At 34.7% G+C, this 17,961-nt stretch overlaps 1 protein-coding gene across 1 annotated transcript; it reads left to right on the forward strand.

The window, feature by feature from the left end:
• The first annotated feature begins 654 nt into the window (after positions 1-654).
• On the forward strand, positions 655-16,853 carry LOC128990050 (WD repeat-containing protein 48-like). Its single transcript, XM_054412277.1, has 14 exons — positions 655-829; positions 4,096-4,173; positions 5,752-5,968; positions 6,629-6,841; positions 7,478-7,618; positions 7,837-7,991; positions 9,167-9,355; positions 10,099-10,308; positions 11,013-11,120; positions 11,680-11,782; positions 12,258-12,423; positions 13,499-13,690; positions 15,796-15,964; positions 16,127-16,853. The coding sequence occupies exons 2-14, from the start codon at positions 4,123-4,125 to the stop codon at positions 16,244-16,246; spliced, it is 2,034 nt and encodes a 677-aa protein (XP_054268252.1). The 5' UTR covers positions 655-829; positions 4,096-4,122; the 3' UTR covers positions 16,247-16,853.
• The last annotated feature ends 1,108 nt before the right edge of the window (positions 16,854-17,961 follow it).

The following is a 17,961-nucleotide window of genomic DNA, read 5'->3' on the forward strand; positions in this document are numbered from 1 at the left end:
AAAATATATCCGCCATGCCACAGTAAAATGTAAATATTGTATTAAATTGTAAATATATGTTTCTTATTGACAAACTCATATGCGTTGACGCAATCTATCCGACATTGTCGGTCAAGGATGAAGACCTCAAGTATTTAAGTAGTGTACGAGTTATTGTTTATGATTAGAGGGGTTTATTTCGTTAAACGAGGTTTGAAATAACAAGAAACAAATTGTAAACAAAACATACATCTGCAGAAAACCGGACAGAACTAACAATAAAATTGGCTTCAGCTGTTCCATAAGGATGGGAAATCTACTAAGGGACTATGTTTTATCATAGATATGTTTTATCTATGGTTTTATCTATGATATTATTTGATCGTTTCGTTTGTGTACCATTCGCCACTAATATTAAGTTAATATCTGTTTGCTAATAGCATTGACTATTGGATACTATAGTCAAAGCTAATAGATCACTGTTTCTTTAGTAAATTGTTAATTTTATACATTTTTTGGCCGTAATCACTGATAATCAATGATTATTATCTCACTTGTGATAGTATAGTCTGTCGTCTGATCATGTCAAAATAAATAAGAATAACGAACGACAACAAGTTTTAGGTTAGGTAGTACAGTACTTGTCTTGTCGTCTGGTCCTATAATCAAAATCAAAATAGAAAAACATTTTGATCTAGGGGATGTTGTTGAAGTTATACCTAACCCAAAAGAGGCTATAATAATACTATTGGTTTGTAATTTGTGCACATTTCGTTGTTATAGCTTGAGTTTGAACCTAACTTCACTAGAGCGGAGAGCCTAGTCTACACCGATAATGATATTGTAGTAGGTAAGTAGGCATTTGAAAATAATTTTTATATTAACTTCCATGCTAAGTAACCTATTACTAGGCCTAGTTGTTTTAATTGATTTTAGATAAAGATAAGTAAAGAGTATAGTGTTTTATTGCTGTATTTTGTATACTGAAGCCGAAATCCACATAGGTTTCACTTACATTTTTGGAAACAGCCAAACCAACTCAAATCTAACTTAGGCTAAGTTTACAATGGAGACATAACTTAATGCACAATTTCGTCGCTCCAATGGGAAGCAGATAGCGTTGCCAACTCAACTGTAGTCATTTTAGCCGACTAATTTGGCCATAAGTCAATTCTCGTAATTACCTGGAACCGAGTCTTGATTGGGATATCTAAAAAATGCCCGGAATTCTAACTTACTAAATTTTGAACAACTTATTGGTAAAAGCAACGTTGGGATGAGTGTTATTAATACTTAGCTTACTATAAACAAAACAAAGCTGGAAGCTTAGTTGTAATAACTTAGTGTATCCTGATGACAAGGCAGTGGAGAGGGGGAGCTATGAAGAGAGCAAACAGTAACCTATAGTAATACCAGAAACAAAAGAACCCTGGGCCGTTTCGAGCCGCGCAGGTTTGAATGCTACGCCACACCTACCTGCGCGAACCACGTGATCTTTTCGTTTCTGCGCAGGTTGTTTTGTTCTTGGGATATCTATACCTATCAATTCTTACAATTCAACATGTACGGTCAACACTAAACATTATGCTGGAGATTAAGCTAAAGTGTGTCTTTAGAAAAATGCAAAGAAACTAAAATGGATCATATAACATCCTGAAGCAGTAGGCCTGCCTATAACCATAGACAAATAGAATAAATATAGACCGTCAGCTGTGCTGCAGTCAGCATAAGTTCTGGCGTCCACTGCTAGGTTTGCTGTCTAGTTACGGCGCACATCGCTGCAGCGTCTGCTGGTCGCAAACGGCTCCTGCGCTTCTCGCCTGCAGCAGTGTGCGTCGTAACTACACGGCACTCCTAGCGGTGGGCGCCGGAACCTTCCTTTGACAGTCTATATTTATTCTATTTTTCTATGCTATAACTCACAATTCAGGTTAGGTTGGTAAGGTAGGCCTTTAGGCCTATGTCAGTTGAACAACTTGTTTTTGATACTTAGTTAAATGTTAGGTTAAAATCAATTTCCTCCTGAATTTTTTATTGTAATACTGGTTGTCATTATTTTAATCACTGTTAAACATTCGGTCATCTCCCTCCCTCTGAGTAGGGAAGGTGTTGTACTTTGGACCTATACTCATTTTAGCACTAGGCCTATCTGTTAAGTAAAGGAAGAACTTGTACCATTAGTTAATGCTTTTGCTACCAGAGGTCTATCCTGATGTGTTAAAGTTGGAATTGTATGTGTCCTGTTGACAGGAAAACTGTAACAATTTTTTATAAGGTAAAAGTAAGTGTATGCAACTTTTAATTTTCTTTTATTATGTTAGATTTAATGATTGTTTCTCAGCTTGCAATTTGGTGCTATAAACCAACAACTCAGCTACAGTTTCATATGATTCACACCATGTTAATCCTTACCTAGAATAGTCTAGAACCAAGTTTTTACAAAATGGCCAGGCAGGCCCGTTTTTGACCCTGTCAGCGCCCTAGGCACAACTATATAGTAGCGCCCCTTTGCTATATATATATATATATATATATACAGGGTGTCCACCGACCAGGAAAACTGGGAATCCGTGAATTATGCTTGAGTTTTTTTGAACCAGGAAATATGCGTGAATTTTGTATATGCACCTGGAATTTTCAATTTACCGCCATTGCGAATGACAATAGTTACGTTTCCGTGACCGCGTGAGACGACAATATGTCTACACACGGCAACGAGGGATTATCAGAATTTTCCGCGATCGAAGAAGACGATGGTGATTGAATTGATTTGAATTGAATATCTACAGAGCCACGAGGGATGATCAGAATATTGTCGCGATAACGGAAGGCGATGATGATGTCCACACGAACGCAGGAAACAGCAAAAATTTTGCCGCGATCGCAGAAGACGATGATGATTGCCACAAGATGGCAGGAAATGATTACCATTTTGCCTCAATCGCGGGAGGCAATTGCTATAAACAAACGACCGCGGGGTACAATTAATGATGTCTTCACGGCTGCGTAGGGTAATCAGAATTTTGCCTCATTCGCGGTACACGATAATTGTCTCCTCACGACCGCGGGAAATGTTCATATATTGCCGCGATCATGGAAGGCAATAATTATGTATACACGACCGTGAAAAATAGTCAGAATTTTGCCTCAATTGCGGGAGTCGGTTACGATTTCTATACGGCAGGGAGGGATTTTTGGAAGTTTACTGCGATCATGCAAATACAACTACCAATTTTTTTTATTTCCCAATTTTTTGGCGCCCCCCATAAAAGCCAATTGCCTCGCGCCCTAGGCACGTGCCTACCGTGCCTATTTGGTAAATCGGCCCTGTGGCCAGGTGTTGTACCTTGGACCTAGTTCATAGGTTGTACCATGGACAACCAAACCATCCATAGCACACAGCTATAAGCTTTGGTAGCTTAGGCTACTAAAAGCAGACTACTAAAAAAAGAAATTTGGTTAAAAAGGTTTAGGCTACTATAGGCATTTGTAATTTAATTTGCTATAAACGAACAGGACAGCCCCCAAGACAGTTAGACGAATATTTGACGTCTCAGGCCTTAACTAGGCTATAAGTGAACTTAAGTAAATTTCTTACATAATATGGTTAAAATATGTATTGTAAGGGTAAGTTGTTTTTATATTTTATCAAATAAAAACTGATTATTAATTTTATAACATTTAAATGGTTTTCTACATTTATTTCCTCTACTTTAAAATCAGTGGTCCAAGGTACAACATATGTAGGTCCGAGGTACAACGTAGGTATTGTACCTTGGTCCTAATGTTAATAATTGTTTAATAATTGAAAATATTTGTTTTGGGTTCAAATAAAGGGTTAAATAAAATATATGTATTGTGTTAAAGAACAATGATTACTTTTCCCTAACATTTATTGTGTTTTAAAGTGTCATATCAAAATAAGAAAATAAAAAGGTAAAATAGGTCCATGGTACAACACCTTCCCCTATCAGTCTCTGTCACAGCTTAGTGACTGTTAGCCAGGCTTAGCATAGGTCTGTAAAATTTAATTTTTTTCCTTTTCGTTTTCCAAAACAAAAGGAAATTTGGCACTTTTTTTACTAAAATGTTGACTAACTTATATTTTATGTTTAGTTTTAGAGCTGCCAATGAAAGATCAGAATGATGACAACACACAAGTCTGGTGGTCAGTCTGGTCGCAAGAAAGTCCAGGTAAAATCTCATTTCTGTCTCATCAGTCTCAATCCCGTTTTCACATCCTGACGGATGGATACTACATGTTTGTAGATGATGCTGATCGGAAGAGGGAGCACTTTTGATTTACAAAATCTTAAAGTATAAAATAACGTCAAATTACATTAAATTAAATATTAGTTAAAGTTTTCTCCTGGATTTCTACAAAGCATGTCAATGTAGCCTAGGTATTCTACACACTGTAGAAATGGTGTGGCTAAACCATTAGTAGAGAGTGTTTTCTTTATCTTATCAGGACTGGTAATTCCCGCCAACTCTCTGGCGGGAACCATCTTAATTCTAGTTCGTTCAATGATGGCCCTCTGCATAAGCGCTGTGACCTCAGATAATGGATATAAATAAAGAGTTTGTTACTTTATGTTAATTGTTTAGTTACCGGTATTTAAGAAAAGGGCAAGAAATTTAAATTAATTATTTATTTTGATTTTACAAATTTTTGCTTTCTAGGTCATCTGGTTTGCACTTCTGGAATGGAAAGGGTTAGGCCTAAGCATTTTTTCGACCCATTTGACCCATTCAAAATTTTTTTAATTTCTCTCCCTAAAGTTATTTTAGCGAATTTCCCATTTAGGGAAAAGCTATTACCGTAGGTTACAGAGCAAATAAAAAAATTTAAATTCCTGTTATTTTTATTGAGAATAAATCAACTCTATTTTGCTTGTTTATGGATAAATTTTAATAAAATTTTGGCAATTTATTTGTTTTTTCTCATACTTTGCTATCAACATTTGAATAGAAAAACACCTGGTTTGGCCTACCTTCCCTAGGTATCAAATCTAAGTAGGCCTACTCATTAAAATTAATGTTATTTAAATATGAAATACTTAAATACTATAATACTAATAAATCTAATAATATAAAGGACACATTTTAGTGGAGAGGTAATTGGAAATTTGTATAGTCTGCAGGTTTGCTGCGGCAGAGGTATTAAAGGTTATGCTGTTTTTTATGACTTACATTTGTAGTTCAATATGATATGTCTTTTATTTTATTTATTTATCTACACGGATTTACCATTTTTACATAATTTTGTAACAGAGATATTACAATAGGCCCTACTTATTTGTTAAATATTCAAAGGACAAAAACAAACTTACACATAACAACAAGAACATGGAATGACAAACAAGATTAGGCTACAACAAAACCTGGAACAGTTGAGTTGAACCATATGATTTTCAAATTTATCTTGGAAGTACTAAAGTTTATCTTGAACGTACTAAAATTTATTTTGGACATGCTAAAATTCATCTTGGACGTACTAAAATTCATTATGGACTTAAGGAAAATTAAATTACATTATACAATTATGTGCATTAAAGGTTTGTGATATTTAACAGTATAACAATATATCCATATTTTAACAAAATAAAACCAAAACAGAAAAATGTGTGTCCTCCTCCATGCTAATTTAAAAAGAAGAAAAACAGGTCTTTTGCAATACTTTGGCTCAGGCTTAAAGTATCAATCATTGAAATTATAAATTATTGTAAAGCGGCAATCTCTTCTGATGCATTGTTTACTCATTGACCGCAGGTATCTTTTGTTATTCGGGATGAAGTAGAAAAACAACACCGTGCAGGAGTGAACTCGCTCCAGTATGATCCGACATTGCAGAGGCTATACTCAGCGGGTCGAGACAGCATCATCCGCACGTGGAACTGCAAACAACCCAAGGATCCGTACATCCAGTCCATGGAGCATCACACGGACTGGGTCAACGACATCGTTCTATGTTGCGGCGGGAAAAACTGTACGTTTTACAGAGTTCTAGCATGTATAAAACTAATCGCTTAGTATCGCTGAAGCCAGGTAATATGACCCTTATTAGTGCTTATGGAACAGCTGTAGCCAAATTTATTGTTAGTTTTGTCTGGTGCACTGTAGGTTGGGTTTGTTTACAATTTGTTTCTTTTGTTATAACATTCATTTAAACCCTCGTTTAACCAAATAAAAGATCTAATCATAAACAATAATTCGTCTGCTACTTATACAACCAAACATACGGTAACACGCCATTGTTGGGATTGACGCCATTCTATGTACGCATGTATAAAAAAATTAATAAAGATATTTTAATCTTGAATTCATCTTGAATCATAGTAAAGCTTCTTCATGATTGTTAACCCGTAAATAATAAAAAAATAAGCTAGATTGTGCATGCTCATTACTCTTAAGATTTGATTACAGTATGTCTTTGTTACAAATATGAGGATTTTTTTGGTCATAAATTGTTAGTAACCAATTTCTAAATTTTCATCTCTTCCTTTCGATTATGAGTTGGATTTATATTGTTACTAGCTGGCCCGACAGACGTCGTCCTGTCCTAATGTGGTTTTATGTCAGATGCTCGTTCATTTTCAAGATGAGCTCGTTCGCATGGCTCAATCACGTCCATTTAATACTTTTACAGTGATATCAGCTAGTTCAGACACAACTGTGAAAGTGTGGAACGCTCACAAGGGCTTCTGCATGTCAACGTTACGTACACACAAGGACTACGTGCGAGCGCTGGCGTACGCTCGGGACAGGGAACAAGTTGCGTCTGCTGGCCTCGACCGTGCAATCTTCCTCTGGGACGTTAACACTCTTACGGCACTCACTGCCAGCAATAACACTGTTACTAGTAAGTTGTTCACTTTTATATTCAAATGCATTGTTTCCAGATTTGTACTTTACTTACTCTATGATTGATAACATTATACAATTACTCACCTAGTATTATTGATTAGAAACTCAAAGGTTGTTTAATTGATGATGTAAAATTTCATTTTTCAAAAATGTCGTTAGTGTACTTCTATTATCTACAGGACAATCCTGAAAAGTTACTTATTATACTGACCAATTTTCACAAGCTGGGGCGATTAGGTTAGGTTGTGGCAATTAGATTAATGTATCTAAAATACTAAAATGCTGTGGAAAGAGATGAAAACAGGTCCACAACGTAGGGAGTGAGTGGTGAAGGAAGTAGTAAGGCGAGCAGTGTGGAGTTTGGGAATGGATTAATGTATCTGCAACACTAAGACTGCTTTCAGAGTAAACAAATGATTTTCCCTGAGCAAAGCTCGGTCCCCAGGTACTGATAGTAATGTAACTAGAACTTCTGACATTGCACACTTTAAGTAACATCACAAAAAAAACTCTAAAAATGTATAACCCTTTGAAACATGTTGATAAACATTTCTTCTATGTGATACTTCCATGTTTTGGAAATTTTTCAATTAAACTGTAGTAAATGTAAACATTTTTGCTTAATTTTCAGCATCTTCTTTGAATGGAAGTAAAAACTCCATTTACAGCCTAGCAATGAACCCTCCTGGTACTGTGATTATCAGTGGAAGTACAGAGAAAGTTTTGAGGGTTTGGGACCCACGGTCTTGCAACAAACTCATGAAACTCATCGGTAAGTAATCAGTTATCAATCATAACAGGCACTATCAAAAACCTCTTTAGGTCTATTACTTACACCTATTACTTTTGATCGATTTATAAATTAAATGCTCAAGCTAATGGCATCGGCAAGGTATTATAAATATAATATATAAGAAATTTGTTTACAAATTACAAGTTTTAAACAAACTTTATACATTTGTATTTACAATGCAAGTTGTTGATTTTCAGGACACGCAGACAACGTGAAGGCCCTGGTAGTGAACAGAGACGGAACTCAGTGTTTGTCAGGCAGTTCAGACGGAACTATCAAGCTGTGGTCGCTCGGCCAGCAGCAGTGTGTTCACACCTTCAGAATACATTCCGAGGGCGTCTGGGCTTTGCTGGTAAGGACGATCAAGATTTGTTGAATAAAGGAATATGTTGTTGTGCTGTTAACAGTTTAAGTTATATTGATTTATGGGTCAATAATAAACCCAACCTACCTGTTACTCACGTCTATGAACTAGTTTGGGTAGGGCTTGAGTTCAACGAGCTCACTTGAGAAAATTAGAGTTCAGGGGCTAAGATACTCAGATAAAAATGATCACAACACACAACAGGGACTTGTTCAGAGAAGAGATTGAAGAGAAAAATGTAGTATTTTTTGTCAATTTACTTGTTTAAGAACTTATGTACCTAGGGTAATTGTGGTCTTTTAATTGTGTGTATATATATATATATAAGCTCTTGGCTCAATTTTTCAGCTAATGCTGTCCCTTTTCAAAATAATTCCTAACCAGCCGCTTGGGTTTCCTTTAAATTATAACCATCCATTTGAGCATTTAACTAAATAAAACAGCTGCAAGTCGTACAGTTCCTGGCTTGTACTGCTACTTTGGAGCTTATAACTAGTATAATGCTAGTATGCCAAGGATTTTGGGAGACCATTGTAGTTAGTCGATCGTTAAGTTTGATCAATGACTGAATAGTCCAAGGCATTTTCTCCCTAGCCAGGAGAGGGGTAATATCCTGTCTCAGTAAAGGGAGATTTACAACTAATAAGCCATCTGTCTGTGATATAGTTTAGTAGAGTGTTAGGTATGACAGGATTGTTGAACTCTTTGTGAATTGCACCTAAATTGGGAATTTTTGCTTAAATCAATCTATGAATAATCTTTGAAACCCAAAAGTGAACATAGGGTTTACTGACAGCCTCTAAGTGTTACCAAATTTAACACTATGGAGAAGGGTGATGATTTTGATTCAAGATTCAACCATTCAATGATTATACTTCATTAGAAATATTTGTAATTATACTTTATACTCTTTATTCTAACTACCTACTTTTGTGCATTTACTTTTCAATGATCAGTATTTTAGTATGCTAGGTATTCTTTTCTACACTAGAACAAAATTTCAGTGTTGTAGTGAATTTTGTGGACCAATAAGTCCCAGTACTCTGATGTTCTCATTTAAGCTAAGGTAGGCCTCCTTAATTCTCCCTCTTTCTACAAACATAAAAAAACTCATTAAACTGTATGGACTTTTCCCCCCTAACCATGTATGAATTATTTATCAGGCAACGGAAAACTTCACCCATGTGATATCTGGAGGTAGGGATCGGAAGGTACTCATGACAGACTTACGGAACCTAAACAAACAGTCAATTTGCATCTGTGAAGAGAGCGCTCCGATCCTCAAGATGGCTGCCCCACCTGACTTTAGTGGGGTTTGGGTAGCTACGTCAGAATCTACCATCAACTACTGGGTAACTTTTAAAAAGAAGTATTCTTTTGTAGGTTTAAAATACAAGTGAAAGCAATTTTTTTTAATGATTCGTGAAAGTATTAAATAAAGCTGAAGATCTGGTGTTCACTTTCTTTGATTTTATTGTTAGTATTATTTAATCTGTAAACATATTTCTTGATACTTAACAAAGAAATTGCTAATTTGCTAAAATCAGAGTATACTGCCTAGTGATAAGAGTACCGGTAAGTAAACTGATTCAATATTGAACTATTTTTATATTGAAATATATTTTATACTAGTAGAGTACCCGTCCTTCGTACAGGGTTGGCGTATAAGTATGAAATGCATATTGCAGTTATACTCGTGCTTAGCGTTTGCAATGGGAGAGGACACGTTTTAAGAAAGAAAATAATAAAAGCCCTGCTCGATTTCCTGACTTGATACTCAATCATTCAAACTCTTAGGTTAGACAGCTGAAAAACTAGCCACTTCTAAACTTGAATTAACCTTACAATTCAACAGTGACCTGAAAAACAGCTATATATAGTAAAAATCAGTTATTAGATTGGATTATTGGACTAGTATACATCCAGATTATTGAAATTTACTGTGTAGAACCCGGATAGCAAGTTTCTCATGAGGATTATCAATTAATACTTGTAATCAAGCTTGTCTTCTTATAGCGGTTTGCAATAACATGTGATTAGAGGTGATATAAAACCAAGGGTATTTGAAAATGAGACGTCTTGTTGTGATTTGCAGGCGGTACCTAAGAGGGACTGGATCTCTGATGGTGGGGTGGGCTCGGGGGACGAGAGTGATTGCATGAACGGAGTCACACCCATCAACGCAAAGCCAGATATGACCATCAAAGGAGGTCCAGCGATACGCAGGTTCCACATCTTGAATGACAAGAGGCACATACTGACACAGGATACAGAAAACAACGTGGCCATCTTTGATGTTTTAAAGGTAAATTTAATTTTCTATCATAAAATAAATATATCAATATCAATTAATAAAATATAGTACCGGTAGGCGTTAAGTATTTGTTTAACTAAGCAAAATGATGCAGTAAAATATAACCCAGAGTTACATAACAGAATAATAGTAGTACTAAGTAACTAGTTATGAATTATTTGATAGATTTAGTAAATAAACATAATACGAACTATTAACTTATTTCATAGATGGAACAGCAAGTAACAAATTTGTATTGAGAGTATAACTGGTCTGTTTATCACATAATCTTTCAAAAATCATAATCTTAACAAACCTCGACCAATTTTTTGTATTTCTTTTTTAGGCAGATCATGGTCGACTATGGTCAGGTACCAAGAAAATATTATCCCATTATGATGGGGTTTTTTGTTTTAATTTTTAATTTGTGAGAGCGAAAAACCAAAACAAGGCGACCTCTGATTTGATTATGAATACCGTAGTGGGCAAAACTATCCCAAAAACAATATCATGAGATTGTTTCAATGAGGAGTAGATTATCCTTAAGTAAGGCTTTGAAATTACAAATATAAATAGTTGGATAAGACTCTAAATGTTACCAATAGTTTATTTATTCATAAAGCTTTTTCTGTTCATAATGAACATTTTATGGTATTGATGAAATTGTTTAATCTTATATTATAAGTAATTTTAAAAAAAATGTTTTTTAATTACAGGCTTGCAAGGTTGAAGATTTGGGACAAGTAAATTTTGATGAAGAGGTTAAAGCAAGATTCAAAATGGTGTACGTTCCAAACTGGTTTAATGTAGACCTCAAAACTGGGGTAAGTTTTACTACTTTTTTAATGTACTGTAATGTGAATGTTGTATTCTAGTGATACCTACCAGATTTAGCTTAAGTTCAACGTCTCTAGTTTAAGGAGTTCTTAAACAGTTTGATCATTGAGAATACATTTTACCAAAAGCAACGCACAACTCATAAAATTGCATTTTATTTTGGATGATTATTTTTTTCATTTATCACAAATTTAATTTTGTAATGGTAAAGGTCTGGATAATATTTTATTTTTAATTGAGAAATACATTCATTGCAAGTGACTGAAATGAGAATGTTCAACAAAGAGACTTCATTAGTAAAATCATACATTTATAGTTCATTTGGCGGTCTCTAAATGATAATAAATTTATAGTCCATCTCAACAAGGGTCAATACTAACAGTAATCTATACCGTACCCAGTCTTTTTAGTTATTACTTTTGGTTAGCCTTTTAACCATAACTTATTTTCACAAGAAAATAAGTTATGGTTAAAAGGCTAACCACAAAATATGTGCTGGCACAAGCCAGCACATATTTTTTTTCTAAGACTAATTGTTTGAATCAGATGCTTACAATTCATTTGGGACAAGATGAAAACGACTGCTTCTCTGCCTGGGTCTCGTCAAAAGAAGCTGGTCTTGCTCCCAATGAAATGGTTGACCAAAAAGGTAAGTCAATGCAATTTTATTTTTGATACTTTAATATTCCTATAAAATTTCAAGCTGTTTGGTATAATTTTAGATTTTAATCTATATACTTTATACAATAAGGGTTTTTCTCTCAAACATCCTTTTTTTACCCGTGGCTAAATTGTTTTTTTTTTTTACTCGCCTACTATATTGCAAGATGTTGGGGAGCGAGCTGGTCTAGTGGTTATAGAACAGGGCTTCAGTGCCTGGGGGCCTGGGTTGAAATCACCAATGGATTTTATCATCAACCAATTGATAATGCCACAACCCCTAAGTCTAGCCTGAAATAATGTGAAAAACAATCCAAGGCTCGTGCCTAGCGTCCTAGGACAAAAAAACAAAAAACTAATAATGTACGATGCGCACGGGGCCCCCTCCTCTTTGTAATTGTTATTTCTATAAAAAGTACATGACTGTGTTGACTAATGTACAAAAGAGAATTTCTGAATTTCAGTCAACTATGGAAACCTATTATTGAAAGCCTTGTTGGAGAATTGGTGGACAACAGTGCATGTTGATGAAGAGACTGAGATATCAGGCGATGCCCACAACATGCCTCAGCAGTCCAAGTTTGGAAACGAGTACTTCAAAGTTCCTGGCCACACGCCATTGATTTTTAGGTGACTAATCCATTGTGTATAATAGGATACCGTACAACAAAACACATTTAATTCTTTGTGCTATATGAGGTCACATAATAATCTTTAAATTTATCTATAACTGAGTAACACTGTTTTAAGATTTTAACGTATAATAGTACCAAATTTATACTTATAATTTAAAAATCTGTAATCTGTCACTAATTACTATGGATACCAATGTTGTAAAATATTACTTAATGGCTTTGAGAATAACATGGACATTTCAAACTCCAGTATAAACAGGCTATGGGGATTTAAATTAACCCAGTCCATCAATTAACCAATTCTTTGGTTGAAAACTGAACCAAAAATATCGAGTGTAAAGACTTCTGTATTTTCACCCCACGCTGTAAATAAAACATGTGATTGGAATTTCTTCCATTAGTTTTGATTTTCTGTTTATATTTCGTCACCAGCATGGCAACCCATAAGGCCTATGTTATTTCTTTTTAATTTTAAATTTATTTTTTGTGCTTATTTTTGAGCTTATTTTAATTTATAAAGGGATTCTGTACACCTACAGGAAAATATCTTTCTAACAGTATACGTAGATCTTCCCTACGGGCAGATGCACACGAGCTGAGAAAAAAAGTTTAACAGAAACATGCCTGACATGAATGCAGGGTGGATGAAGAAAGATGATCTGTGTATCTTTGTTACTGATCAATACTAACCAAGATCAGCTGTTTTATTAGCCAGGATAAATTATTTTTAAGCGCAATGATCAGGGTGCAGTTACAAGTCATGAAAAACCTACTGATTTGTTCAGGATCAATCCAGCAACCTTTTAATTGTTTAAGCTCTCAGCTAATCAGCTATCAAGCATCTTAGATGTTCTTTTGCACTTTTACTTGCTTCATAGTTTATGGTTTTCACTTTGAATTTTTCGTATTCGCATTCACCAGAAATTCCTTACAAATTTTAATTACTGTTTTTTACTTGAATGTTCCTATCTGCTTACTGGTGGTTGAAGTATCATACAATTTAAATTACATCAAGTGTAAACTCAATGGTATAAATGTTTACAGCTCTGATATGTTTTTAAATTTTCCAGTGAGGTGGGGGGAAGAACTTTGTATCGTCTGTTGGTGAGAGATGCCGGGGGTGAAACTGAGACTGTACTGCTGAATGAGACTGTACCTTCATGGGTAGTGGACATCATAGTGGAGAAGAACATGCCAAAGTTCAACAAAATACCTTTCTATCTCATACCATTGCCTTCTGCTGGAGCCAAGAATTCCAAGAGGTATGTTAATTATTTGTTAAACCGCAAATTTTCAGTAGTTATCGTACTTTGCTTTGTTGTATCTTTAAACACAATCTCTGCTCAAATAAAGTTGTGTCACTGTCAGCTTAAAAGGCTATATTCTATTTTAGTTAACAAAATTGTGAAGGCATAGAGCAATCTGTTTGAGATCTATTTTGATTTTCATATTGGAAGAGCATAATATTACGATTGCATGCTATAATAGTATAATTAGAATGAAATTTTTATTTTCCATTTAATATTCCATACAAATACATTGGCACGTCAAATTAGTCATAACATATATTTCGTACCTAGGGCTGAAAATGAGGTTTGGCCGGCTTGAGATAGTTTTTAAGTTCGAGACGAAGTCGAGAACTTAAAACGATCCGAGAGCTGCAAAACCATTTTGGTCCTTGGTACAAACGCTATTTTTCACCACACTATACCCTATTACCACTATTCACCACAATAATAATGCACACTGATAGTCAATACAACTACAACTTTAAGGTTATGCAAAGAAATAATTTGATGAATCAGCAAAAATAATAATAAATTAAATAGTTGCTAGGTAGTGGTGACAATAAAACAATTCTATTGCAATGCTATGGATATTGATTGTGTATTTAATATTAATTCATGTTTTTATAAGTAAGTAAGCGGGCTGCTGATTTTGCGGCCCTAGGGATTTAAAAACCTGCTTGGTCCCCAACAATAAGTAAATATGATGACATTTATAGAAATAAAATAAAAATTTGAAAACATGAGTTAGCAGCTAAACAGCTTTAGCACTAACAAAAATAGGAAAGAAAAGAAACTTCAGAGCTGCTGTACAAATTGAGTTGGAAAATCTAAAACATTTTCTCTTCTTAGTCTGTAGACATGTTGACTGTTGTCTAGAAGGTTGAGGGCCAAATGGTTCGTGACATTAAAATTCAAATTTAACTGTCTTTGTTCAATTTTATGTCAATACCTACGCTAGGAGAATTTCGTGCAAAAAAAAAATCAAACACTTTTAAAGAAATACTTACTTACTTTCCGTGTCCGGAAATCAGACTTAGCTTTTCCAAAAATTAGCTACCGATATGGCTTTGTCATTCGCTTGTAAAAGATCATCTAATGCGCAAGACTGGTCTAGGCGTGGACAGATCAGCAGATGGCCAGGATCCTGAACAGCACCACACGCACACAAGATGTTTTCTTCGTCTGGTAAGAGACCCCATTTCTGCATGTTTGTCTTGCATTTTGGTACCTCGACCCTGATTCGATTTAGGGTCTTCCACACCATGTAATGCAGGCCTCCACCAGGAGCCAGTTCCTCCCTGGCTGGTATGGGAGGGTTAGTCAACGTGGCCTCCCACCTTGCCACCCAATTGCCTGAGAGTGATCCAACAGGACTCGTGTCCGTGATAAAAAGCTCTTTCTGGACTGAAGCCGTCGCTCTGCAGGTTGGTGGCCGTGTAAAGGGTGACGAGGGTCTGTCTCTTGCTTAGTCCTTTCTGCGTCAACTGAAATTTTAATTTTTTTGGGGGGAATGCCGAAGATCAAATTTGTTACCAGCATAGTTTGATATGCTGACCATATCCATGTTCTTGTGTCTAAAACTTGATTAATCTCAACTAGTGAAGGTGTCAATGGGGTTTACATTTTTGTTTTTAAACCTGATAGCAGTTGAAGCTAATATGAAATCCAAAACAACACCCGCAGTCTTGGAGGAAACGAAAACATTTACCTTGGTCAAAGAGACATAATCATTGTCTCCAGCTCGCAAAAAAGGTTTGGCACAGTCATTGCGATATTGTAAAAATCTTCTGAGGTTACACGGAATATTCGTGAATATGGCCAAATTGTGAAGATCTTCTGCAGTCAAGATGAAATCGAAAAACACGGCGAAACCATGAAGAATCAAGTCACGCGGTCGGAAAGACATCTCCCGCAGTTGCGGCAAAACGGTGATTATCATCCGCAATAGTGATGGTAATTTATTATAATTATAGGTTTCGATCACAGTCAAATTAGAATAGTAGGACTCCACAATGTAGTCAATTTATTATGTGATAAACAACCTCGCAGTGTTTTTAACATTGGATACCTTGTTACAGAGACAGACTGATAGCAAACGACTTCATACAGATGCACAAGGTGGCCGAGCATGTGTATGAGAAGGTGCTTGGATCGGACTCAGGCTCCGTGGCAGTGTCCCCTGGAATGGAGGACCAGGACAACGGATCTTTGGCCGAGGAGAAAGTGGAATTGCTGTGCAATGATCAGGTGTGAGAATGTGAAATAAATTATTGTATTCAATCAGTATCAGTCCTCTTAACTATTGTTTACACTCAATTTTCAGCTAGGAGAGATTTTGGTCAGAGCTTCACACCATATTTATATCGCTTTGTATTCCATCGTTATAAAAATTCATAAACATTTTTTCAGGTATTGGATCCTAACATGGACTTGAGGACGGTTCGACAGTTCATCTGGAAAACCTCAGCTGACCTGGTTCTACACTTTAAGCCAATCAAGGGCCTGTCAACAATCTCTCAAAGAACTTGATAAGTGTTACATTCCAATGAATAATTTTATATCTGTACAATTTATTTTTTTAAATATTATTTATGGTGTTTTAAATGCCCTGTACATAGTTCAGTATTCGTATTTTGTGATACTTTTGTTATTTATATAACTTATACATTTAATTTTAAAATTAACTGTTTATCTAAGCATAGTTGAATATTGTAAGGTTGATATTGCTGTTATTTAATGAAGTCATTAGAAATAAATAAGGTGACATTGGTAGACTACCTACTAGTTGATCCACGACATAATGAAGTGTTTAATTTTTATTGAATTGTTATAGCGAATTTCCCATATAGAGAATAAGCTATTACCGTAGGTCTCATAGTAAGACCTAGACCCAGCCAGGACCGCTTTGCTTTTTCGTTTTGATGTCTCCAGAGGCCAAAAACCCCATCCGTTCATAATTTGACCATTTACATGATAACTTAAGCAAAATCATATACAATTTTGATCAAATTTGGTACAAACGTTTTTGCATACTAGTTCATCACTTTTCCTTATTTTTATTCCAAATTGATTTCAATATATTTACAATTTTATTTCCTCTTAGTTCTAATTACAATTTCCTATATTACTTTCCCATCCTAATTTCTTGACAGCTGAAAGTTATTTAATTTAATGTTTTTATATATCATACTTTTGATTATTAAAAAAAAAACATCGTGTTTCTATCTTCAATACAATCACCACGAATAATTTTATTCTCAGTTTTATTTTAAAACCCACATACAATTTTTCATGGGATTCAAGCAAAATATTATAAACCCCATCCGTTCATAATTTGACCATTTACATGATAACTTTAGCAAAATCATATACAATTTTGATCAAATTTGGTACAAACGTTTTTGCATACTAGTTCATCACTTTTCCTTATTTATATTCCAAATTGATTTCAATATATTTACAATTTTATTTCCTCTTAGTTCTAATTACAATTTCCTATATTACTTTCCCATCCTAATTTCTTGACAGCTGAAAGTTATTTAATTTAATGTTTTTATATATCGTGTTTCTTTTGATTATTATAAAAAAAAAACATTGTGTTTCTATCTTCAATACAATCACCACGAATAATTTTATTCTCAGTTTTATTTTAAAACCCACATACAATTTTTCATGGGATTCAAGCAAAATATTACTCATTTTACCTTTAAACTACATTATACAATCCGTATTATGAACATTGTTAAATTGTACATGCAGGAGAAGACATTTTTATTGTGATACTTTTAATCATCAAGACAATGAATGAACTTGAACTTAAATTACTCAAGAAGCTATGAATCCTTACATACACAAAACATGAACAAGAAAACATGAAACAAAAATTGGTCAATTATAGCATACCTAAGTACTCCTTTTTAACATGGTGTTATTTAAATAGGAAACAAATCTAATAAATTTAAGATAATTTTTTGGTGTTGTTATTTAGTCTGCATTTTTTCTGCAGCGGCAGTATTTTACTTGCCTATCAATCCATGCTGCTAGGAACACGCTTTAAGAAAAATGTCAGAAGTTTATTGTTTTAAGAATTTTCGAGATCAAAAATTAATTTTGTTAGTACATTCCAGTAATAGTATTCTAATTTAACGTGACCTTAACTAGCAGTGTTTCAACGTAGATATAATTTTTTTAAATGATTAATGTCTGTACTGTATTTTGTAGTAAACATTTTGAAAATTTAGCTT

This window comes from Macrosteles quadrilineatus, unplaced genomic scaffold (genome assembly GCF_028750875.1).
Source record: "Macrosteles quadrilineatus isolate MER2022 unplaced genomic scaffold, UCM_ALF_1.0 Scaffold_3__2_contigs__length_128488019, whole genome shotgun sequence".
In the NCBI taxonomy this organism is placed as follows: domain Eukaryota; kingdom Metazoa; phylum Arthropoda; class Insecta; order Hemiptera; family Cicadellidae; genus Macrosteles; species Macrosteles quadrilineatus.

What these genes read in the sequence shown, in the direction of transcription:
- LOC128990050 (XM_054412277.1), top strand. Translation starts at nt 4,123, where the DNA reads ATGATGACAACACACAAGTCTGGTGGTCAGTCTGGTCGCAAGAAAGTC. An exon ending in CTGGTCGCAAGAAAGTCCAG is followed by an intron (nt 4,174 to 5,751) that starts GTAAAATCTCAT and finishes CATTGACCGCAG; the next exon opens with GTATCTTTTGTTATTCGGGA. An exon ending in CAGCAATAACACTGTTACTA is followed by an intron (nt 6,842 to 7,477) that starts GTAAGTTGTTCA and finishes CTTAATTTTCAG; the next exon opens with CATCTTCTTTGAATGGAAGT.